Here is a 26,047-nt window from a genome sequence, read left to right as displayed (position 1 = left end):
TCTGGCAGCAGATTGTTAGGTATTTCTCTTTCACAGCCACTGGGTGGGTTCGAATCTGCCAGCCTTTCAGTTAGCAGTTAGGTGTTTAACTGTTTGCACCACCAAGGGCTCCTTATACCAAACCGAAGCGAACCAAACCAAACCTGTTGCTGTCGAGTCGATTCTGACTCCAGAAAAAAATGCAGGCATGATCTGTAAAATAAATGGAATTTTAAGAAAAGAATATATAGAGGAAAAACGGATAGAAGCTGAAGGCAAAATCTCCTAGGGAGTAACCGTGTTTAGAGGTAGGAAGGAGACAGGAACAGTCTGAGAGATTTAAAGAAAAGAGTAATGTCATAGAAATCATGGGAAGATGAAGTATTAAGAAAGGGAAGGTGCTGAAAATGTTCTAAAATTGACTGTAGTGATGGTTGCCCATATCTGTGAATATGCTAAAACCCATTGAATTTTATACTTTAAATGAGTGAATTTTATGGTATGTGAATTATATCTCAGTAAAGCTGTAAAGTTTTTTTTTTTTTTTTTAAGCTGTGGGAAAAAAAAGAAGGAAGATGAAAAAAAAGAATGAAGGGGGATTAGAAAGAATCTGAGAATCTGGGGTAGAAGGGAGGGGACAGAATCTCGATTTGGTAAAAATCATTGGTGACCCTCAATTGAGAAGAATGAGAGTAAAACCAGACTGCAGGGTGCAAATGGTGAGGAAGTAGAGATTTTTCAGTTCATTAACCATTATTTTTTAAAACAGGGAAATAGTATTCATTGTAGAAAGTCTGGATAGTTAACAAATCTTTAAGAATCTGCTATATACCAGGCATTGGTCTAGATGTCGGGATGCAAGGATGAACATAATTCTTCTATTCATGAATAATTATAATTATAATTATTCATATGATTAAAGGAGCCCTGGTAGCACAGTGGTTAAGTGTTGGGCTTCTAATAACTAAAAGGTTGGCAGTTTGAATCCACCAGCTGCTCCTTGGAAACCCTATGAGACAGTTACCTGCTGTCCTATAGGGTCACTATAAGTCAGAATTGACTCCACGGCAATAGATTTTATTACTCAATTCCTTCATGCCTTCCCTCCTTCTCTGCTTCTACCCCATGATCCATTATTAAAATCACCCTCGTGAATGTATATTCAACAATCCTGTGACTTTTTCCCGCATTGTACTCCCCTAACTATAATGCTGGCTAAATTCATGTCTCCACCTATTCTCTGCTTTTATATGGGCGCCTGAATATGGTGAGAAATACGCACACAAGCGCACCTCAGTTGGAGCCCTGGAGGTGCAGTGGTTAAGAGCTACGGCTGCTAACCAAAAGGTCGCCAGTTTGTATCCACCAGCTGCTGCTTGGAAACCCTATGGGGCAGTTCTACTCTGCCCTGTAGGGTCGCTCTGAGTTGGAACTGACTCCACGGGCCCCTAACAACAAACGACACTTCAAGTGGGCCTTTAATAATACCCAGCTGACTGTTTTCATTTCCACAATCCATTTGCTTTCCTACAGTTCTCCTTCCCCTTTTTAACTCTCCATAAAGAACTTGCCTCCTATTTCACTGAGAAAGTAGAAGCAGTTAGAAGAAAACTTCCTCATGCTTCTGTTGCCACAGGCTGTCAGCATATTGGCACCTGAATGTGAATACTCTCCTTTTCTCCTGTTCCAGTGGATGACTGTTCCTTCCTTGTCCTGGGTCAGCCTCTGTTTGTGGACTGGATCCTACAGCCATCCTCTAATCTATTCAAGGAGATCATTCTAGGAATTATCATGTCCTCTTTTTTATCTCTCTATGGAGCTATTAAGGAGCTCTGGTGGTGCTTGATTAAAGCGCTTGACTGCTAACCAAAGGTAGGCAGTTCGGATCCTCCACAGGAGAAAGATGTGGCAGTCTGCTTCTGTAAAGGTTTACAGCCTTCAAAACCCTATGAAGCAGTTCTACCTTGTCCTGTAAGGTCGCAGTGAGTTGGAATTGGCTAGATGGCTGTGGGTTTGGTTTGGTTCTTAGCCATTTCCATCAGCATACAAATATGCTGTACTATCTTCCGTTTTAAAATAAAAAGAAAATTCCCTAGATAAAAGCTATATGCCATCTAGTTGACTCAGATTTGTGGGAACCCCATTTGTGTCAGAGTAGAACTGTGCCTCATAGGGTTTTTGATGGCTCATTTTTTTGGGGAAGTAGACTGCCAGGCCTGTCTACTAAAGTGCCTCAAGGGTAGACTTGAACCTCCAACCTTTGGTTAGTAGCTGAGCACTTAACCATTTTCACCACAGGAACTCCTCTTTCCAGATACTTTCCTATTTCTCTGCTCCCCTTTATAGTAATATTCCTCAAGGCAGTTATCCATAGGTGTTTCTACTTGCTCTTCATTTTCTCGAATCTATCCCAGTAAGACTTCAGTCCCAACCATTCCAGGAAACCACTTAATCAAGGTCACTTAGTGATATCCACTTTGCCAAGCCCAGTGATCATTTGACCCAGTTGATCATTTCCTCTTTGCTGAAATGCCTTCTTTAATCTGCCCAGAAGCAAAGATGAGAAGGCAGGAAGGGGTAGAAAAACTGGAGGAAAAGTAACAGGAACCCAGGTAGAAATGGAGAGAGTGCTGACACATTGAAGGGACCGTGACCAATGTCTTGGAACATTCTGCCTACAAATTGTTGAATGGGAAACTATTTTGCTCTGTAAACCGTCATCTGATGTACAAAAATAAATAAAAGATATGCTATAATTTGTCACATGCAAAAAAAAAAAGCCTTCTTTATTAGCTTTTAGGATTGTTATTATAAGTTGTTATGAAGTTGATTCTGACCCATGATGATCCCATGTGTACAGAGTAGAACTGCTCCATAGGTTTTTCAAGGCTGTGACCTTTGGGAAACAGATTGCCAGGCCTGTCTTCTGACGTGCCTCTGCGTGGGTTTGAACCACCAACATTTCAGCTAGTAGTTGAGCACTTAACTTTGTGTTACCCCGGGACTCCTGCTCCTAGGAGGCCACTCTCTTAGTCTCCTCTTACTTGGCTCCTTCTCGCTTTCCTTTGCTGTTTCTTCCTCATCTCCCTGACTTTGGCACACTCCAGGGTTTAGATCTCAGACTTCTGTTTTCCAACTATGCCGACCTTTCTAGGTGATCTCTGACTTTAAACATCCATCAGCTGACAACTCCTGAATTTATATCTCTAGCCCAGATCTCTCCCCTAAACTTTAGGCTGTTCAAGTAGACTGATGGATTTACATATCCTCTTGGATGTTGTAGGATAAAAAAGTCACAGGGTTTAGTAAAGCAAAAAGAAAGTTTTATTCGCATATATTCAAAAAGGCAAAAACGGGAAATTGGACAAGCATGCTGCCGGAGCCATGTCTGCCCAAATCCAAGGAATATTACAGAACAGACAAAAGCGGGAAATGGACAAGCATGCTGCTAGAGCCATGTCTACCCAAGTCTAAGGATTACAGAATAAGCGAGAGTAGGAGAATGGACAAGCATGCTGCCACAGCCATGTCTGCCCAAGTACAAGGAAATACTACAGAATAGGCAAGAGTGGGAAGATAAACAAGCATGCTGCTAGAGCCATGTCTGCCTGGGTCCAAGGAAAATTGCAGAATAGGCAGAAGTGGGAAAACGGACAAATATGCTGCCATAGCATTGTCTGTTGGAGGAATGTTACAGAATGATCAGTATATATTAACATTAAGATTGGCTAGAAACGGCAATCCTACATTGAGAATTGTCTTTCTTAACAATCGTTGGTATATGTTTCAGTAATGACAGTCAAGAGGGTCTTCATTGGTCCAACAAATCTTCTATTCACTAAATGCTAATAGAAAAAGATAAGAATGGGAAGTCTTTCTGTTCCGTTTGATTGGCTTATGTGAAAGGTTCCCTAAAATATATTTTCCAAGATTGTCCTAACTATTGTCTTTATACTTCAGGGCCCAGTTGATGTGTCCTTGTGAGTCCTTGTGGGTCCTTGGGAGTCCAGCTCCAGCTGGGTCACATTCTAGGACAAGGAATAATGGCTTCAATATTATCTACTAAATAATTGCCTCCTTTTGATTGGAGATTGGAGATAACACATCGATGATCAATATCTGGACTTAGTTGAGCTCCTAGCTGGCGGCCATGGCAGGCTCTTTAAAATCACAGTGTTGGTTTTCCTTGTGTGAGTCCTTGTGAGTCCAGCTCCAGCACTCTGTATGCTGAAGGACAGGGAGTAATGACTCCAATATTATTTCCTAAATGAGTGTTCAGTAGGCATCTCAAACTTAACACGTCCAAGAAAACCAAAAATTTTCCTCTCCTTTAAGCATGTTGTTTTTATGTAGCCTTCTTCATTCTTCTAATTGCTCAAGACAGAAATATTGAAATCATCTTTATCTTGTGTATTTCTCTCACACCCATATCCAAGCCATCAGCAAGTCCTGTCAACTCACTCTTCAAAAGGGATTCCTATCCCTACCATTTCTCATTACCTCCACTACTACTACCCTGGTCCAAGATATCATCATCTCTTGTCTAGATTCTTGTAATAGTCTCCCAACTGATCTTCCCACTTCTAGCCCTGCCCACTCCCAGTAGACTTTTCTTGAAACAGCAGTCAGGGTGAGTCTTTAAAGCACATGACAAATTATGTCACTCTGCTCAAAATCCTCTTGTGCCTTCCCATCTCACTCAGTAAAAACCAAAGCCCTTACAATGGCCCTAGGCTACTACATGATCTGAACTCTTTTTACATCTCTCACTTTGTCTCCTATGACTCTCCCTCTTGCCCATTCCCAGCATCACTTGTCTCCTTGCTCCTTCTTAAACATGCCAAGCATGCCCCTACCTCAGGGCTTTGGTACTTGATGTTCCCTCTGCTTGGAAAATTTTCCCCAAATATCTGCTGTGCTAGCTCCCTCGCTCCCTTTAGAACGCTGCTTAAATGTCATGTGGCCAGAGGTTTTTCTTGTGCGACATATATAAAATAGTAATCCCTGTTACTCCCAGAACCATCTCTTACCTTTACTTTGCTTTATTTTCCCATAGAACTTATTAGGAAACCCTGGTGGTGTAGTGGTTAAGAACTATGGCTGCTAATCAAAATTTCGGCAGTTTGAATTCACCAGGCGCTCCTTAGAAACCCTATAGGGCAGTTCTGCTCTGTCCTGTAGGGTCGCTCTGAGTCGGTGGCAGTGTTTTTTTTGTTGTTGTTGTTGTTACTACCATTTAACGTATTTAATTGCTTATTTTTATGTTCTATCTCGAATTGAAATTCTTTTTGCTTTTTAGTAAACTGAATGATGGAGATATATTCCTCATGTTGCTAAACTGGAAGCTCCTTGCGAGTGTGCACTCTGCCTGGCTTGTCTATTACCATATCCTCAGTGCCTATTACAGTTCCTGGCACATGGCAAATAGGCAATAAGTTTTTTTTGACTGAATTAATGCCCTTTTAACTTTTTCTGGCAGAGAGACCAGCTTGCATTTATGTGAATGTGTGTGGGTATATATATTCATAGTAACTGCATATGATTAGGTGGTCGTTCTAATGTACGTTTTATAGGAATAGTCCATCATTCATATAAATACTGACCTCTAAGCTCTGTTTAATTTAAATCAATCCATAGGTTCAAACCCATTATATTTGATCTTTCACAAATTCTACTGCCTCATTTATCATGTATAATAGCATGGCTTAAAGAAATGCATAGGCATATCTCTTTTTTTTTTTCATTAAGTTTGTATGCAGGAAGAGTCAAATGGGAATGGTGCAGTATTTTGCTATGATATAAGGAATCAATCTGCTGTGGTTTTAGATTATACCTTTTGGAATTTTAAAAACAGTATAATTTTAAGCTTTGGTTATAAATTATCTTTTAAGGGACCATTTGGATATGACTCAGTAAACAAAGGTGTTCTGAACTATTCAAGTATCAGATTACACACATCTAATATGCATGGCACTTCCAAAGCTATACTTTGTAAAATAGTTGAATGATATTTGAATCATCCACACGTTGTGATGGCCTAAATATGTGTTCATTTCTGAGAATTATAAGCAACCATAAAAGACAAAATAATGTAAGGTGCTAGATCAATTACTCAGTTATAAATCATTCAAGAAGCTTCATTATGTTTGGGCATTAACAATAAAACCTTGAGTGGGTTGGTGATTGTATAACAAATGTCTATCATCCCCCTTCATATAGAGATGGTTTCTGCTTCCCTATAAGGTCGTACTTCCACGTATCTTTAGGCCCTAAAGAAATTGTCTCTATCCTCCCCTGAAAAAATATTGATAGAATTTAAATTAGAAAATTCATCCGACAATAAGGAAAAGATTCAGTTTACTACTGTCTTAGTTATTTTTCTGAAGTGATTATTTATGCTAAATTTGTTGATACTGATTCTGTGAAACCAGGGTATTTTAAGGGCAAAAGAAATAATTTGGAAATAATATAAGACATGTATTTTATGCATATAATTATATATGCCTTTCACCTCAAGTAAAACTTGTTTTTTATGTGACACCAAGCTTTATCATCTCCATATGATACTTTATTAGAATTTTTTGGGAAAATATCTCCAGCTGATGTTTTCTTGTTCACAGGAAGGGAGGCAATAATAAGTTAATAAAGATCTATCATCGGGATGGTAAATATGGCTTTTCTGATCCTCTGACATTTAATTCTGTGGTGGAGCTCATTAACCACTATCATCATGAATCTCTTGCTCAGTACAATCCCAAACTTGATGTGAAGCTGATGTACCCAGTGTCCAGATACCAACAGGTATGATTACAGAAATTCTTGATAGCTACTGAGTAAGCCATTATTTAACATCATTTTAATTATAATTATAATCAAATCATCATTTGATTATAATTTACCAGGCTTTTCCATTTTAAAAAAAAAAAAGAAATCTGGTAGTTTTATGTTTTGTACCCTAACAACTTACAATATTTTTTGGAACTTATGTTGTGGCTACCTTTCCTTAATAGCTTACTGCATGTATTTATTACCCTTATATAAAAATATTTCTGTTAACAACAAAATGACAAATAACCCATTCACAACATGGGCGAAGGACTTGAATAGACATTTCACCAAAGTGGACATTCAGATGACTACCAAACACATGAAAAGATGCTTAACATCACTAGCCATCCAAAACTAAAACCCGCTGCCGTCGAGTTGATTCTGACTCATAGCAACCCTATATAGGACAGAGTAGAATGGCCCCATAGGGTTTCTGAAGCTGTAAATCTTTATAGAAGCAGACTGCCACATCTGGTGGGTTTGAACCATCGAACTTCTGGTTAGCAGCCTAGTATTTTAACTACCGCGCCACCAGGGCTCCTTCACTCGCCATCAGAGAGATGTAAATTGAAACCACAGTGAGATACCATTTCACTCCCACTAGGCTGGCTAAGATAAAAAAACGAAGCTAAACAAAATAGCAAATGTTCCTGAAGACGTAGGGAAATTGGAACCCTTATCCATTGCTGGTGGGAATGCAAAATAGTACAACCATTGTGGAAAACAGTGTAGTGGCTCCTCAAAAAAAAAAAGTAAAAATAGAACTACCATGTGACCCAACAATTTCACTCCTTGAAAGCAGAGACTCAAACAGCGAGTTCATGGTAATACTACTAGCAATAGCCAAAAGGTGGAAACAACCTAAATGCCCATCATAGGATAAATGGATAAACAAAATGTGGTACATACATACAATGGAATACTACTCAGCTAATAGGAGAAATGAAATCTTGATAACCCATATAACTCATTGCCGTTGAGTTGATTCTGACTCATAGTGACCCTATAGGACACAGTAGAACTACTGGATGAGGTTTCCAAGATTGTAAATCTGTAGGAAAACAGACTGCCACATCTTTCTCCTGTGGAGCACCTGGTGGTTTTGAATTGCCAACCTTTCGGTTAGCAGTTGAGTGCTTAACTGGTGCACTACCAGTGCTCCAAAGTCTTGATACATGCTACAATATAGATGGAGCTTGAAGACATTATGCTGAGTGAAGTAAGTCAATCACAAAAGGACAAATATTATATGTCCTCGCTTGTATAAAAGACAACAGGGAAATGTATAGAGACCAACGTTTATAGTGGTTACCAGGGGCCGGGGGGAGAGGTAAATGGGGGTGGTTAATACTGAGTTTCATTTTACAGTGATGGAGAAATCACACTGATGAAGGATAGGGTTGTACACCCAGTTATTGCAATTCCTGTTGATAAGTTGTACACCTATAAAAAGCTGAATTGGCAAAAGCTGTGTGACACGTGTATTTACAAGATCAACAAAAAAAAAAGTAGCTGCTGAGGCTGCTTATGTACAACCAAACACCTCATGGGATTTGGTTCCTTGGTTTGGAGGTTTAGGATCATGGTTTCATGGGACATCGCAGTTAATTGGCGGAATATTGTGTTTAGTGTTTCTGTTCTACCTCCTAGTTCCTTGTGTAGTGCCTGGGGTCTTAAAAGCTTGTAGGCAGTCATCCAAGACACAGAACTGGTCTTTATTTGCCTGGCACAACAGAGGAAGGGGAGTCAGGAATAGGAGTAAAAGGAATGTGTGGCTAATTGCCTCCATGAAGAACTGCCTCTTTTACCATGATACCAGAAGAACTGGATGCTTGTTTACCATTACTGAACATTTGCTCAAAGATTTTATGGACAAAATTCTGATCAAAAGGGGGGAAATGCAGAACAGAATTTCACATTCTGATGGACTCCAGACTTCTTGGAGCCATGGAGGCTATTTGAACTTCGGAAACTTGCTCTGAGATAATCTTTAAACTTTAACCTTAAACCAAAAATATCCCCTGAGGTCTTCTTTTAAACCAAATAATAGCTTAGCTCGACTAGTAAAGAATGTCTGCCTTGAGCACTGTGCTCATTTAAGATTTCTCTATATGGGATCAAATTGACAGCAGCAACTTGAAAGATTAAATAGGAAACTTAGGGGGCAGTGAGTTTATGTTAATGTGGGAGGAACAACTTGGAAAAGGAGGGTGAGAATGGTCGCACAACTTGAAGAATGTAATCAGCGTCGCTGAACCGTACATGTAGAAATTGTTGAATTGGTGTATGTTCTGTGTAATTCTAAACAACAACAAAAACAAAAGTATAAAAAATATATTTCTGTTTGTTTTCCATTTATACTTCATTTTTAATTTTTAAAATGTTGAACTATTTTGATGTGCTCCAAAGACTGATTTTAGGATTAACAAAAGGATTTAGTGCTTTTGCATGCTTGATATCACTACAGTGGCTTAAACTTCTATAGCAGAATTACAAACAATTTTAAAATAAATAGATGTAGAAAAATTCATGTCAGAATTAACATTCTCTACTTTTCTTGTTTATCTGTATAGGATCAGTTGGTAAAAGAAGATAACATTGATGCGGTAGGTAAAAAACTGCAAGAATATCACTCTCAGTATCAGGAAAAAAGTAAAGAGTATGACAGGCTGTATGAGGAATATACTAGGACATCCCAGGTTAGTATATTTTTGTTGTTTGGTCCATAAGTATGCAATGTTACAGTTATGTCATATTTCTGTAATTCACCAGATGATTTTTTAGCTGTCTTAAACCGTTTTTTTAGACTTGGATGCTATAAAATTTTTTGCCATTCAGAAATTGCTTTTTTTTATTGGTTAAAGATATATTTTATATTCGCCCTGGAGAAGGACAACATGCTTGGTAAAGTAGATGGTCATTGAAAAAGAGAAAGACCCTCAACGAGGTGGGTTGACACAGTGGCTACAACAATGGACTCAAGCATAACAGCGGTCATGAGTATGGTGCAGGAGCGGGCAGTGCTTCATTCTGTTGTACATAGACAGGGTCGCTGTGAGTCGGAACTGACTGGATGGCACCTAACAATAACAGCAGTATTAACTAGGATTAGGTTTCACTGCAAGCGACCAAAAATAACAATAACAAAGACTTCAGATGAAATTCATTTTTCTTTCATGCATATATATATATATATAGGCAGGGTTGGGTGTTATGGCAACTCTAGTCATCAAGGCATAGGACTTAATACTTTGCTATCTGTAGAAGTTGGCTACTCCAGCATCAGCCATCACAACCATATTCTAGTAAACAGAAAGAAAGAATGGGAAGGAGAAAGGAGTGTTTGCTGTTTTTAAAGGAGAACATACTGTTTCCACTTTCATCCCGTTGTCTAGAACTTAGTCACATGGTCACAGCTGCAGAGGAGGCTGGGAAATGTAGCCTTTATTTGGTCAGCTGTACCCAACTAATATTTGGAGGTTCTATTACTGAGAAATAAGGAATGAATAGAAATTGTGGGACCACTACTACAGTTCTTTTTAGATCATAAACCCTAATAATCACTGTATTTCTTTTATTGCATTTTTGATATACAGCAAAATTCTGAAGAATAATATGATTCTTTTCCTAGATCTCCATATTTCTATTCCTAATTTTATTCTTTTTAGTTAGACTTGGATTAATTTGCCCTAAGTTGTTACAGGGTATATAAAAGGTGCTGGGAATTTTGATGAAGGTATGTTATCTTCATTTGAAATCTTAGGGTTAGTAGTCACTTAAAAAAATATGTTTAACTGGGTTTCTCATGTAGTCTCTTTTTAAAAAAAATTATCGTACTTTAGGTGGAATTTTACAGTGCAAATTACTTTCTCATTTAAAAATCTATACACAAATTATTTCGTGACATTGGTTGCAATTCCTACAATGTGTCAGCACTCCCCCCCTTTCCGCCCCGGGTTCCCTGTTTCCATTTGTCCAGTGTTCCTGTCCCTTCCTGCCTTCTCATCTTTGGTTTTAGGCAGGTGTTGCCCATTTGGTCTCACAGGCTTGATTGAACAAAGAAGCACGTTCCTCATGTGTGTTATTGTTTGTTTTATAGGCCTGTCTAATCTCCGGCTGAACGGTAGACTTCAGTTCTGAGTTAGCAGGGTGTCTTAGCTCTCTAGTGCTGCTACAATAGAAATACCACAAGTGGATGGCTTTAACAAAGAAAAATTTATTCCCTCACAGTCTAGAAGGCTAGAAGTCTGAATCCAGGGTACCAGCTCCAGGGGAATGCTTTCTGTCTCTGTTGGCTCTGGAGGGAAGGTCCTTGTCATCAATCTTCCACTGTTGAGCAGCATGTCAGCACAGGGACCCCAGGTCAAAGGACACACTCTTCTCCCAGCTCTGTTTCTTGGTGGTATGAGGTCCTCCTGTCTCTCTTCTGGCTTCTCTCTTTTATATCTCAAAAGAGATTGGTTTATTCCCAAATCCAACTCTTCAGACAAGGGTTGGACTGGACTATGGGATAGAAAATGGTACTGGTGAAGAGTGAGCTTCTTGGATCAAGTCGACACACGAGACTATGTGGGCAGCTCCTGTCTGTACGGGAGATGAGAGGGCAGAGGGGGTCAGAAGCTGGCCGAATAGACACGAAAATAGAGAGTAGAGGGAAGGAGCGTGCTGTATTAGAGGGAGAGCAACTAGGAGTATATAGCAAGGTATATATAAGTTTTTGTATGAGAGAGTGACTTGGTTTGTAAACTTTCACTTAAAGCACAATAAAAAAAAATAGATTGGTTTAAGACACGATCTAATCTTGTAGATTGAGTCTTGCCTCATTAACATAACTTCTGATAATCCCACCTCGTTAACATCATAAAAAAAAAAAAACAAAACCAAACCCAGTGCCGTCGAGTCGATTCCGACTCATAGCGACCCTATAGGACAGAGTAGAACTGCCCTCATAGAGTTTCCAAGGAGCGCCTGGCAGATTTGAACTGCCAACCCTTTGGTTAGCAGCTGTGGCGCTTAACCAGTACGCCACCAGGGTTTCCGTTAACATCATAGGAGTAGGATTTACAACACATAGGAAAATCACATCAGATGACAAAATGGTGAACAGTCACACAATACTGGGAATCATATCCTAGCCAAGTTGACAGATATTTTTTGGGGTCACAATTCAATCCATCACACAGGGTGTCTTGAAACACAAGTTATTACTTTGGATATCAAATGATTTATGGAAACCTTAGACCATGTTGATTCTATTAAGTTCCAAGTGATTAAAAGGATAGGTGTCGTAGGTTTGGCATACTGTCACCCCACAGTGGTGCAACAGTAACTTGCTTGAATCCTTTTTAGTAGATAAAGATAGTGGATTTTTTTTATTATTTGTTTTCTATTTTATGGATTTCCGCCCTCATCTCTATGATTTTCTTTCAGTTAATTTGTTCTTCTTTTTCTAGTTTCTTAAGATGAAAACTTTGCTCATTGATTTTTAAGAATTTCTTATTTTCTAATATACACTTTCAGTATCGTTCAGTTTTAAATATTTTCTAATTTTGCTTGTGATTTCTAATTTGACTTATGTGTTCTTTTTTAGAATTACGTTGTTCAGTTTCTAAGTGTTGAGGCTTTTCCAGGTATTTTATTTCTATTTTAATTTTGTTGTAGTCAGAGAACATAATCTTTAAGGTTATAGTCTTTTGAAATTTATTGAGACTTATTTTATGATCAAGCATATATCTATCTTGGTAAATTTCCCATGTGCTTGACTAAGTATTCTGTACTTGTTAGGTACTAAAAAAAAAAAAAACAAACTCATTACCTTCGAGTCAATTCCGATTCATAGTGACTCTATAGGACAGAGCAGAACTGCCCCATAGGGTTTCCAATCCTGTAAATCTTTATGGAAGCAGACTGCCACATTTTTTTTCCCATAGAGCAGCTAGCGGGTTCAGACTGCCGACCTTTTGGTTAGCAGCGGAGCGCTTAACCACTGCGCCACCAGGGCTCAGTTAGGCATACCAAAAAAAATCTAAACCAAACCCAATGCCATCAAGTCAGTTCCTACTCATAGTGACCCTATTGGACAGGCTAGAACTGCCCCACAGGGTTTCCAGGGAGCAGCTGGTGGATTCAAACTGCCGAACTTTTGGTTAGCAGCCATAGCTCTTAACCACTGTACCACCAGGGCGCCCAGTTAGCTATAAAAAAAAAAAAAATAGTGTTCTAAAAATATTAGTTAGGTCAAGGTGGTTGATAATGTCATTCAGATCTTCTGTATCTTTAGTGATTTTTTTTTTTTTTGCTAGTTTTTATTGAGAGGGAGTCTTAAAATTTCCAGTTATGATTATAGATTTGTCTATTTCTCCTTATGGTTTTGTCGGTTTTTGCCTTATGTATGTTGAAATTCTTCTGTGCTTACACATTCCAGGTAAGTTTACCCCTTTATCATGAAATATTCCTCTCTATATATTTGTAATCCTCCTTGTCTTTAAGTCTCCTTTGTCTGATACAGCCACACCAGCATTCATAAGCTTACTATTTGGGTGATATTCCTTTTTCTGTCCTTTTACTTTCGATCTATTTGTGTCTTTATATTTAAAGTGCATCTCTTATGGACAGTATATAGTCTCAGTATATAGTTGGTGTTGCTTTTAATACCCATCTTGACAATCTCTGCCTTTTAATTGGAGTGTGTAATCCATTTGTATTATAATTATTGATATGGTTGGGTTTATGATTACCATTTTGTTATTCGTTTTATCTGTTGTTTCCCTGTAACACTTTCACTGTCTTTTTGGTCTGTCAAGTATTTTTATTACTCCATTTTAATTTCTCATTTGACTTTTTAGCTATACCTCTTTTTTTTTTAAGGTAGTTACTCTAGGGATTACAGTTTGCATTCTTAATTTATCGTAGTTCATAGAGTTTGTATTGTACCACTTCATGTAAATTTAAGAACCTTGCAACTATATCATTCCATTCCCACCTCCTAATTGTTGTCATATATGTTACATCTACATATATTATCAACCCCACAATTCAGTATTAAAGTACATGCCTTAAACAGCCTCTTGTCTTTTTTTCTACATGTCAGTTTAGTGACATTGATTACATTCTTTGAGTTGTGCAGCCATTCTCACCCTCCTTTTCTGAGTTGTTGCTCCCTCATTAACATGAAGTCACTGCCTGCTAAACTTCTTATCTAATGTTTTTTTATTTTTTAATTGTGCGTTAGGTGCAAGTTTACAGCTAGTTAATTTCTCATTCAAAAATTTATACACATACTGTTTTGTGACATGGGTTACAGTCCCTACAACGTGACAACACACTCCCCTTTCCACCCTGGGTTTCCTTTGGCATTCGTCCAGTTCCTGTTTTTCCTGCCTTCTCATCTTAGTTTTGGATAGGCATTGTCTATTTGGTCTTGTATGTTTGGTTGAACTAAAAAGCACTGTCCTCGCGTGTGTTATTATTTGTTTTATAGGCCTGTCTAATCTTTGTCTGGAAAGTAGGCTTTGGAAGTGGTTTCAGTTCTGGGTTAGCAGAACGTCCAGGGGCCATAATCTCAGAGATTCCTCCAGTCTCTGTCTGACTAGTAAGTCTAGTCTTTTTTTGTGAATTTGAATTATGTTTTACATTTTTCTCCCACTCTGTCTGGGCCTCTCTGTTGTGATCCCTGTCAGAGCTTGGAGGTAGTAGTTGGGCACCAGCTAGTTCTTCTGGTCTCAGGCTGGTGGAGGCTGTAGTTCATGTGGCCATTTAGTCCTTGGGGTAATGTTTTCCTTGTGTCTTTGGTTTTCTTCGTTCTCCTTTGATCTGGATGGGATGTGACCAATAGATGTATCTTAGATGGCCACTCGCAAGCTTTTAAGACCCCAGATGCTACTCACCAACGTGGGATGTAGAACATTTTCTTTATGAACTGTGTTAGGCCAGTTGAACTAGATGTCCTCTGAGACTGTGGCTCTCAGCCCCTGGCCCCGCTGCTCAGTCCCTCAAAATGTTTGAATGTGTCTAAGAAGCTTCTTAGACATGTTATCAGGAGGGATCAGTCCCTGGAGAAAGACATCATGCTTGGTAAAGCAGAGGGTCAGTGAAAACATTTCCTTCTATTGTACATAAGGTTGCTGTGAGTCAGAGAAGACTCGATGGCACCTAGCAAAAGGAAACTTCTATGCTTTTGGTTTGGTTAAGTTCTGTTGACCGCCCCTGTATTGTGCACTGTCCTTTCTTTTACTGAAGTTGACACTTGTCTACTATCTAGTTAGTTGATTTCCCTTCCCCTTCCCTCCCAAAGAATGCTTTTTTCTGTGTAAACCTTTTCTTGAGTTCTTATACTAGTGGTCTCATACAATATTTTTCCTTTTGTGATTGACTTATTTCACTCAGCATAATGCCCTCCAGATTTATCCATGTTTGTGAGATGTTTCATGGATTCATCATCTTTCTTTAACGTTACATAGTATTCCATTGTGTGTATGTAATTTGTTTATCCATTCATCTGTTGGTGAGCAGTTAGGTTGTTCCCATCTTTTTGCTGTTGTGATTAATACTGCAGTGAACATGGGTGTGCATATGTCTGTTCCTGTTATAGGTCTAATTTCTCTAGGATATGTTCCTAGGAATGAGATTGCTAGATTTCTATTTCTAGCTTTTTAAGGAAGCTCCATATTGTTTTCCAAAGTGGTTGTACTATTTTACATTCCCTCCAGCAGTACATGTTGTTGTTGTTAGGTGCCATTGAGTTGTGACTCATAGCGACCCTATATACAACAGAATGAAAAACTGCCTAGTCCTGCGCCATCCTCGCAATTGTTACTATGCTTGAACCCATTGTTGCAGCCACTGTGTCAGTCCATCTCGTTGAGAGCCTTTCTCTTTTTCAGTGACCCTCTACTTTACAAGGCGTGATGTCCTTCTCCAGGGACTGATCCCTCCTGATAACATGTCCAAAGTATTTGAGATGTTGCCTTGCTATTCTTGCTTCTAATGAGTGTTCTGGTTGTACTTCTTCCAAGACAGATTTGTTTGTTCTTTTGGCAGTCCATGGTTGTCTTAGTCATCTAGTGCTGTTATAACAGAAATACCACAAGTGGATGGCTTCAACAAAGAGAAATTCATTTTCTCACAGTAAAGTAGGCTAAAACTCCAAATTCAGGGTGTCAGCTCCAGGGGAAGGCTTCTCTCTCTGTCAGCTCTGGAGGAAGGTCCTTGTCCTCAATCTTCCACTGGTCGAGGAGCTTCTCAGGCTTAGGGACCCCGCTTCCAAAGGATGCGCTCTGCTCCTTTCTTGGTTCTGCTTTCTTGGTGGTATGAGGTCCCCAACTCTCTGCTTACCTCCCTTTCCTTTTATCTCTTGAGAGATAAAAGGTGGTGCAGGCCACACCCTCAGGGAAACTCCCTTTGCTTTGGACCAGGGAGGTGACTTGGGTAAGGGTGGTGTTACAATCCCACGCTAATCTTCTTTAATATAAAATTACGATCACAAAGTGGAAGACAACCACAAAATACTGGGAATCATGGCCTAACAATGTTAATACACACATTTTTGGGGGGACATGATTCAATCTATAACAATGGTATATTCTTTATGTTTCTCCAGCACCACAGTTCGAGGGCATCAATTCTTCTTCCGTCTTTTTTATTTATTGTTTAGTTTTCGCATGCGTATGATGCGGTTGAAAACACCACGGCTTGGGTCATGTGCAGCGTAGTCCTTAAGGTGACATCCTTGCTTTTTAACACTTTAAAGAGTCTCTTCCAGCGATTTGCCCAATGCAATGCATCTTTTGCCTTCTTGACTGCTACTTCCATGGGTGTTGGTTGTAGATCCAAGGAAAATGAAATCCTTGACAACCTCAATCTCCTCTCCGTTTATCATGATGTTGCTTATTGGTCCAATTGTAAAGATTTTTGTTTTCTTTATGTTGCGGTGTAATCTATACTGAAGGCTGTGGTCTTTGATCTTCATCAATAAGTGCTTCAAGTCCTCCTCACTTTCAGCAAGAAAGGTGTGTCATCTGCATTACACAGGTTGTTAATGAGCCATCCTCCAATTCTGAGAACCCATTCTTCTTCATATGGTCCAGCTTCTGAGATTATTGGCTCAGCATACAGATTGAATAGGTATGGTGAAAGGATACAACCCTAATGCACACCTTCCTGACTTTAGACCATGCAGTATCCCCGTGTTCTAGAATTCTCATTCTCCACAATGTTATCCGTAATTTGTTATGATCTACACAGTTGAAGCCTGAGCATAGTCAATAAAACACAGGTAAACATCTTTCTGGTATTCTCTCCTTTCACCTGGGATCCATCTGACATCAGCAATGATATCCCTGGTTCCACAACCTCTTCTAAATCCGGCTTGAATTCCTGGCAGTTCCGTGTCAATATACTGCTGCAGCCACTTTTGGATGATCTTCAGCAAAATTTTGCTTGCATGTGTTATTAATGATATTGTTCAATAATTTCCGCATTGGTTGGAACACCTTTCTTGGGAATAGGCATAAATACGGATCTCTTCCAGTCAGTTGGCCAGGTAGCTGTCTTCCAAATTTCTTGGCGTAGATGAGTGAGCACTTCCAGTTTTGCATCCGTTTGTTGAAACATCTCAATTGGTATTCTGTCAGTTCCCGGAGCCTTGTTTTTCGCCAGTGCCTTCAGTGCAGCTTGGACTTCTTCCTTCAGTACCATCAGTTCCTGATCATACGTTACCTCCTAAAATGGTTGAATGTCGACCCATTCTTTTTTGTATATTGACTCTCTGTATTCCTTCCATCTTCTTTTGATGCTTCCTGCATTGTTTAATATTTTCCCTGTAGAATCCTTCACTATTGCAACTTGAGGCTTGAATTTTTTTGTTCAGTTCTTTCAGCTTGAGAAATGCTTAGTGTGTTCTTCCCTTTTGGTTTTCCATCTAGAGGTCTTTGCACATGTCATTATAATACTTTACTTTGTCTTCTCGAGCTATCCTTAGAAATCTTCTATTCACCTCTTTTACTTCCATTTTTTCCTTCTGCTTTAGCTACTCGACATTCAAGAGCAAGTTTCAGAGTCTCTTCTGGCATGCGTTTAAGTCTTTTCTTTCTTTTCTGTCTTTTTAATGACCTCTTGCTTTCTTCATGTAGGATGTCTGTGGTGTCATTCCATAACTCGTCTGGTTTTCTGTTGTTAGTGTTCAGTGTGTCAAATCTGTTCTTCAGATGGTCTCTAAATTCAGGTGGGATATACTCAAGGCTGTACTTTGGCTCTTGAGAACTTGTTCTGATTTTCTTCAGTTTCAGTTTGAACTTGCGTGTGAGTAATTGACGGTCTGATCTGCATTCGGCCCCCTGGCCTTGTTCTGACTGATGATATTGAGCTTTTCCATCATCTCTTTCCACAGATATAGTCAACTTGATTCAGTGTATTCCATCTGGTGAGGTCCATGTATATAGGTGCCGTTTATGTTGGTCAGAAATGGTATTTGCAATGTTGGTGAAAAAAGGTATTTGCAATGAAGAAATTGTTGGTCTTGCAAAATTCAATCACACGACCTCTGGCACCATTTCTGTCACCGAGGCCATATTTTCCAACTACTGATCCTCCTCTTTTGTTTTCAACTTTCGAATTCCTGTCAGCAGTAATTACCAATGCATACTGATTGCATGTTTGATCAATTTCAGATTGCAGAAGTTGATAAAAATCTTCAGTTTCTTCATCTTTGGCCTTAGTGGTTGGTGCGTAAATTTGAGTAATAGTCAGATTAACTGGTCTTCCTTGTAGGCATATGGATATTAGCTTATCAGTGACAGCCTTGTATGATAGATCTTGAAAGGTTCTTTTTGATGACGAATGCAACACCATTCCTTTTCAAGTTGTCATTTACAACATAGTAGGCCTATGATGGAAACCCTGGTGGCTTAGTGGTTAAGTGCCACGGCAGCTAGACAAAAGGTGGGTAGTTTGAATCTGCCAGGCACTCCTTGGAAACTCTATGGGGCAGTTCTACTCTGTCCTATAGGGTCGCTATGAGTCGGAATTGACGCGACGGCAGCGGGGGCGGGGAGGCCTATGATTGTCTGATTCAAAATGACCAATACCAGTCCATTTCAGCTCACTAACGCCTAGGATATTGATTTTTATGCATTCTATTTCATTTTTGATGATTTCTAATTTTCCTAGATTCATAGTTTATACATTCCAAGTTCTGATTATTAATGGATGCTCGCAGCTGTTGCTTCTCATTTTGAATTGTGCCACATTAGAAAAGAAGTGTCCTGAAAGCTTGACTTCATGCATATTATTAAGGTCAACTCTACTTTGAGGAGGCAGCTCTTCCCCAGTTGTATTTTGAGTGACTTCCAACCTGAGGAGCTCATCTTCTGGCAATATATTGGACAGCGTTCTGCTGCTATTCATAAGGTTTTCACTGGCTAATTCTTTTCAGGAGTAGACTGCCAGGTCTTTCTTCCTAGTCTGTCTTAGTCTGGAAGCTCAGCTGAAACCTGTCCACTATGGGTGACCCTGCTGGTATTTCAGTACCAGTGGCATAGCTCCCAGTATCACAGCAACACAGAAGCCCCCACAGTGTGACGCTGTCTGTACAGCAGTACAGAGTTCCAGTCTCCCCATAGCCTCCCCAACATTTGTTATTTTGTGTTTTTTTTGGCTTAGTGCCAGTATTGTCAAGATGAGATGGTATCTCAGTGTAATTTTGATTTGCATTTCTTTAGTGGCTAATGATCACAAGCATTTCCTCATATGTCTGTTAGCTGCCTGAATGTCTTCTTTGGTGAAGTATCTGTTCATATCCTTTGTCCATTTTTTAATTGGATAATTTGTCTTTTGTTGTTGAGGTGTTGTAGTATCTCGTAGATTTTAGAGATTAGACTCTTATCAGATATGTTGTAGCCAGAATTTTCTTCCCAGTCTGTAGGTTCTCTTTTTACTCTTTTGATGAAGTCTTTTGATGACCTGGTGTTTATGCATTGTTGAGTTACGGTTTGTATCCTATTTATGCCGTATATTAGGGTCCCTGGCATTGTCCCTATTTTTTCTTTCATGATCTTTAATGTTTTAGATTTTATATTTAGGTCTTTGATCCATTTTTTTAAAAAAAATTTTCATTGTGCTTTCAGTGAAAGGTTACAGATCAAGTCGGACTCATACAAAAATTTATAAACACCTTGCTATATACTCCTAATTGCTTTCCCCCTAATGAGACAGCACACTCCTTCCCTCCACTCTCTCTTTTCCTGTCCATTTGGCCTGCTTCTGACCCCCTCTACCCTCTCATTTCCCCTTCAGACAAGAGATGCCAAGATAGTCTCAAGTGTCTACTTGGTCCAAGAAGCTCATTCTTCACCACTATCATTTTCTATCCCATAGAAAAGTCCAGTCCAATCCCTGTCTGAAGAGTTGGCTTTGGGAATGGTTCCTGTCTTGGGCTAACAGATCTGGGGACCATGACCTCTGGGGTCCTTCCAGTCTCAGTCAGACCATTAAGTCTGGTCTTTTCATGAGAATTTGGGGTCTGCATCCCACTGCTCTCCTGCTCCCTCAGGGGTTCTCTGTTGTTTTCCCTGTCAGGGCAGTCATCTGTTGTAGCCGGTAACCATCTGGTTCTTCTGGTCTCAGGCTAAGGTAGTCTCTGCTTTATGTGGCTCTTTCTGCCTCTTGGGCTCATAATTACCTTGTGTCTTTAGTACTCTTCATTCTCCTTTGCTCCAGGTGGGTTGATACCAATTGATGCATCTTAGATGGCCTCTTGCTAGCATTTAAGACCCCAGACACCACACTCCAAAGTGGGGTGCAGAATATTTTCGTAATAGATTTTGTTACGCCAATTGACTTAGGTTTCCCCTGAAACCATGGTCCCCAAACCCCCGCCCCCACTACACTGGCCTTCGAAGTGTTCAGTTTATTCAGGAAACTTCTTTGCTTTTGGTTAGTCCAGTTGTGCTGACCTCTCCTGCATCAATTGATAAAATCATGTGGTTCTTTTATTTATATGATAAAAAAATTCCATTAATTGTTTTTCTAATGTTGAACCATCCCTGCATACCTGGTATGAATCCCACTTGGTCATGGTAAATTATTTTCTTGATGTGTTATTGAATTCTATTGGCTAGAATTTTGTTGAGGATTTTTGCATCTAAGTTCATGAGGGATATAGGTCTGTACTTTTCTTTTTTTGTGGTGTCTTTACATAGTTTTCGTATCAGGAATATGCTGGCTTCATAGAATGAGTTTGGGAGTATGCCATCCTTTTCTGTGTTCTCAAATACGTTTAGTAGTAGTGGTGTTAACTCTTCTGTGAAAGTTTGGTAGAACTCTGCAGTGAAGCTGTCCGGACCAGGGCTTTTTTTTTGTTGGGAGTTTTTTGATTACCTTTTCAATCTCTTCTTTTGTTATGGGTCTATTTAGTTGTTCTACCTCTATTTGTGTTAGTTTAGGTAGGTAGTGTGTTTCTAGGAATTCATCCATTTCTTCTAGGTTTTCAAATTTGTTTGAGTGTAGTTTTTCATAGTAATCTGATAGGATTCTTTTAATTTCAGTTGGGTCTGTTGTAATATCGCCCATCTCATTTCTTATTCGGGTTATTTGCTTCCTCTCCTGTTTTCCTTTTGTCAGTTTGGCCAATGGTTTATCAATTTTGTTGAGTTTTTCAAAAAACCAGCTTTTGGTCTTGTTAATTCTTTGAATTGTTTTTCTGTTTTCTATTTCATTTAGTTCAGCTGTTAATTTTTATTATTTGTTTTCTTCTGGTGCCTGATGGATTCTTTTGTTGCTCTCTTTCTGTTTGTTCAAGTTGTAGGGATAGTTCTTTGATTTTGGCCCTTCTTTTTGGATGTGTGCATTTATTGATATAAATTGGCCTCTGAGCACCGCTTTTGCTGTGGTCCTGAGGTTCTGATAGGAAGTGTTTTCATTCTCATTGGATTCTATGAATTTCTTATTCCATCTTTAATGTCTTCTATAATCCAGTCTTTTTTGAGCAGGGTATTATTCAGTTTCCAAGTGTTTGATTTCTTTTCCTGTTATTGATTTCCACTTTATGGTCTTATGGTCAGAGAAGATGCTTTGCGATATTTCAATGTTTTGGATTCTGCTAAGTCTGCTTTATGACCTAATACGTGGTCTATTCTAGAGAATGTTCCATGTGCACTAGAAAAGAAAGTATAGTTGGTTGCTGTTGGGTGGAGTGTTCCGTATATGTCTGTGAGGTCAAGTTGGTTAAATGTGGCATTTAGATATTCCATGTCTTTACTGAGCTTCTTTCTGAATGTCCTCTCCTTCACCGAAAGTGGTGTGTTGAAGTCTCCTACTATAATCGTGGAGGTGTCTGTCTCACATTTCGATGCTGTTAGAGTTTGTTTTATGTATCTTGCAGTCCTGTCATTGGGTGCATAAATATTGAATATGGTTATACCCTCCAGCTGTATCGTCCCTTTAATGATTATATAGTGTCCTTCCTTATCCTTCGTGGTGGATTTAACTTTAAAGTCTATTTTGTCAGAAATTAATATTGCCACTCCTGCTCTTTTCTGGTTGTTGTTTGCTTGATATATTTTTTCCCATCCTCTGAGTTTTTGTTTGTTTGTGTCTCTCGTAGGCAGGATATAGATGGATCATGTTTTTTAATCCATTCTGCCACTCTCTGTCTCTTTATTGGTGCATTTAGTCCATTTTCATTCAGAGTAATTATGGATAGGTATGAGTTTAGTGCTGTGATTTTGATGTCTTTTTTTGTGTGTTGTTGACAGTTTCTTTTTCCCACTTTGTGCTGAGTAGTTTTTATATTGTCTTTTCCTCTTATTTGTTGTTGTTGATTTTATTTCTTCTGAGTCTCTATTTTTTTCTTGTATTTTGGTTAGTAGGATAGTTAGTCTCCTTGGTGGATACCTTAATATTTACCCCTGTATTTCTAAGTTTAAGCCTAACTGTTATTACTTTATATTGCCTTGTCTTCCTCTCCATATGAAAGATCTGTGACTACAATTTTTTAGTCCCTCTTTATTATTTTAATGTTGTTTTCTTTTACATAATGACATCGCTGTTACCCTGTTTTGAGTATTTTTTAATCTTGATTTATTTTTGTGGTTTTCCTGTCTGGGTTAACATCTGATTGCTCTGTCCAGTGTTCTAGTCTTGGGTTGGTACCTGATATTATTGATTTTCTAACCAAAGAACTCCTTTTAGTATTTCTTATAGTTTTGTTTTTGTTTTTACCAATTCCCTAAACTTCTGTTTATCTGGAAATGTCCTAATTTCACCTTCATATTTGAGAGACAGTTTTGCTGGATATATGATTCTTGGTTGGCATGGCCTCTGCCGAGTAGTCCGAGCTTATTCTTATTGACTCTCCTTTGTAGGTGACTTTTCATTTATCCCTAGCTGCTCTTAAAATTCTCTCTTTCTCTTCGGTTTTGGGAAGTTTGATTATAATATGTCTTGGTGACTTTCTTTTAAAATCTCTTATGTGGAGTTCGATGAGCATCTTCGATAGGTATCTTCTCATCTTTCACGATATCAGGGAAGTTTTCTGCCAACAAATCTTTCACAATTCTGTCTGTATTTTCTGTTATTCCTCCCTGCTCTGGTACTGCAATCACTGCAAGGTTATTCCTCTTGATAGAATCCCACATGATTCTTAAGGTTTCTTCATTTTTTTAAATTCTTTTATCTGATTTTTCTTCAAATATATTGGTGCCAAGTGTTTTATCTTCAAGGTCACTAATTCTGCCTTCCACTTGCTCAATTCTGCTTCTCTGACTTTCTATTGAGTTGTCTAATCCTGTAATTTTATTGTTAATCTTCTGAATTTCTGATCGCTGTCTCTCTCTGGATTCTTGCTGTTTTATCTGTGTGTTCCTTGGCTTGTTCTGCATATTGCCTGATCTCCTTTATGATGTCTTGAAGAGTTCTGTATATTAATCTTTGGTATTCTGCATCCGGTGATTCCAGGAAGGCACCTCATCCAGAAGATTCTTTGATTCTCTGTGTTGAGAGCTTGTTGAAGCAATCATGGTCTGTTTCTTTATGTGGTTTGATATTGACTGTTGTCTCTGAGCCATCTATAAGTCATTGTATTAGCTTATTTTATGTTTGCTTAATGTATCCTAGTTTCTTGCTTTGTTTTGTTTTGATTTGCCCAGATAGGTTGCTTGAGTGAGCTACCTTGATTATTTTTGCCTTTGGAGCTCTGACGTCCTGTCACCAGATGGCTAGAGCTGTTATCAGGTATATGAGCTCATGAGTTCATTCACTTTTCTTGTGTGCATTCAGCTCAGGTGTCCAGGTAGCTGATCATCAAGTGTGTGATATAGTCTCTGTCGTATAGTCTTAGAGGGGCAGGGGTATTTGGTGTAGGTACTGGTATTTGATTGCAGCAGGGGGCAATGTTCTAAACAAAAGGCAGGGGCCTGAGACCCATCCCCTGAGTGTCTCTGAGGAAAGCGCGTCCCTGTTCCCAAGAATGTACAGGTGGGTGGGTTCTGCAGATGGACCGTGGGCACCCAGTGCTTTTGGTTGTAAGGGCTGGGAGGTACCACTTATCCTTGGACCCCTATTGCAGGTGGCTGGGTGACCTGAACGGAGCCACCAGTCCTTAGGTACCTGCTGTGGGTAGGTGAGGACCCTATTTGATAGGCAAAGCGGTGTCAAATATCAAACACCCACCTCTCCACTGTACAGCTTAAACAGTTGCAGTCTGCCAGCAAGGGCCTGTTCTGAAATAGGCCCACATAGGTCCATGCAAGGGGGATAGGTATTCAAAGTCCATGGACCACTTACGGCTGGACAGGAGCTGCTTCTGCCCTGAGCTCCCCCAGTTAGTGGAGCTGGCAAATTATCTTTTCCCCCGATGTGAATTTATTCCTTCTCCAAGGCTGGGAGCATGGTTCAGGGCACTCAGATCGGCCTATATGAGGTCCAGGGAAACCAACAGCCGCTGAAGCTGGCTTGGGGACAGGGGGCACTGTAAAATAAACCAAGTACTTAGCTTTTGCTGAGAGTGCCATTCTTCTCTGGTTCTGGTGGTGTGAGTAGGCTGTGCAGCTGGCTGCTTCTCCTGAGGAAACTGCGGCCAAACACTACCACCAGCCTGCCACAGCCACTCCCAGGAATGGTGCCTGAGGGATCCCAGTAATTCAGGTCCGGCAACTCTTCTCCGCTTCTGAACTGCCTCTCTCTCCCCCTGCCACTTGGTCTGTTTTCTAACTTTGCCTTTGATATTCAGGGCTCCTAGGTTGTTATAAATATGATCGTTTCACTTGATTTTTTGGGTCTTTGTTGTAAGAGGGATCACCGGGACATCTGTCTGTTCCACCATCTTGGCCCCGCCTCTTTGATCCATTTTGGGTTTTTTTTTTTTCGTATGGTGTGAGGTATGGATCTTTTAAAAAATTTTTTATTGTGCTTTAAGTGAAAGTTTACAAATCAAGTCGGACTCGCGTACAAAAATTTGTAAACACCTTGTTACATACTCCTGATTGCTCTCTACCTAATAGACAGCACACTCCTTCTCTCCACTCTCTCTTTTCGTGTCCATTTTGCCAGCTTCTGACCCCCTCTACCCTCTCATCTCCACTTCAGACAGGAGATGGCCAGCATAGTCTCATGTTGATCCAAGAAGCTCATTCTTCGCCAGTATTATTTTCTGTCCGATGAGGTATGGATCTTGTTCATTTTTTTACAGATGGATATCCAGTTATGCTAGCACCATTTGTTAAAGAGACTGTCTTCCCTATTTGACCCTTTGTCAAATATCAGCTGTTTGTAAAAAATCTGTTGCAGTCAAGTTGATTCTGACTCGTAGCGACCCTATAGGACAGAATGGAACTGCCCCATCGGGTATCCAAGGGGTGGTTGGTGGATTCAAACTGCTGACCTTTTAGTAGGTGAGCTCTTAACCACTGAGCCGCCATGACCTAGAGATGGATGGTGGATTTACATCTGGGTTCTCACTTCTGTTCCACTGGTCTGTATGTCTGTTGTACCAGTATCAGGCTGTTTCAGCTACAGTGGCCATATAAACCAAAAAATCAAACCCATCACTGTCGAGTCAATTCTGACTCATAGCGACCCTATAAGACAGGGTAGAAGTGCCCCGTAGAGTTTCCAAGGAGCGTCTGGCAGATTTGAACTGCTGACCCTTTGGTTAGCAGCTGTAGCACTTAGCCACTATGTCACCAGGGTTTCCCAGTGGCCATAAGGCCATATAGTAGGTTCTAAAATCAGGTAATGTGAGACCTAT

At 39.6% G+C, this 26,047-nt stretch overlaps 1 protein-coding gene across 1 annotated transcript in view; it reads left to right on the top strand.

The window, feature by feature from the left end:
- Positions 1-26,047, top strand: part of PIK3R3 (phosphoinositide-3-kinase regulatory subunit 3) — a 168,123-nt gene that overhangs the window by 88,254 nt on the left and 53,822 nt on the right. The window contains exons 4-5 of the mRNA XM_023554692.2: positions 6,600-6,780; positions 9,381-9,506. Of these exons, the coding sequence (XP_023410460.2) occupies positions 6,600-6,780; positions 9,381-9,506 (307 nt within the window). The remainder of the gene's footprint in view (positions 1-6,599; positions 6,781-9,380; positions 9,507-26,047) is intronic.

Source organism: Loxodonta africana, chromosome 3 (assembly GCF_030014295.1).
Source record: "Loxodonta africana isolate mLoxAfr1 chromosome 3, mLoxAfr1.hap2, whole genome shotgun sequence".
Lineage (NCBI taxonomy): Eukaryota > Metazoa > Chordata > Mammalia > Proboscidea > Elephantidae > Loxodonta > Loxodonta africana.
This window is presented reverse-complemented; position numbering and strand designations above follow the sequence as displayed.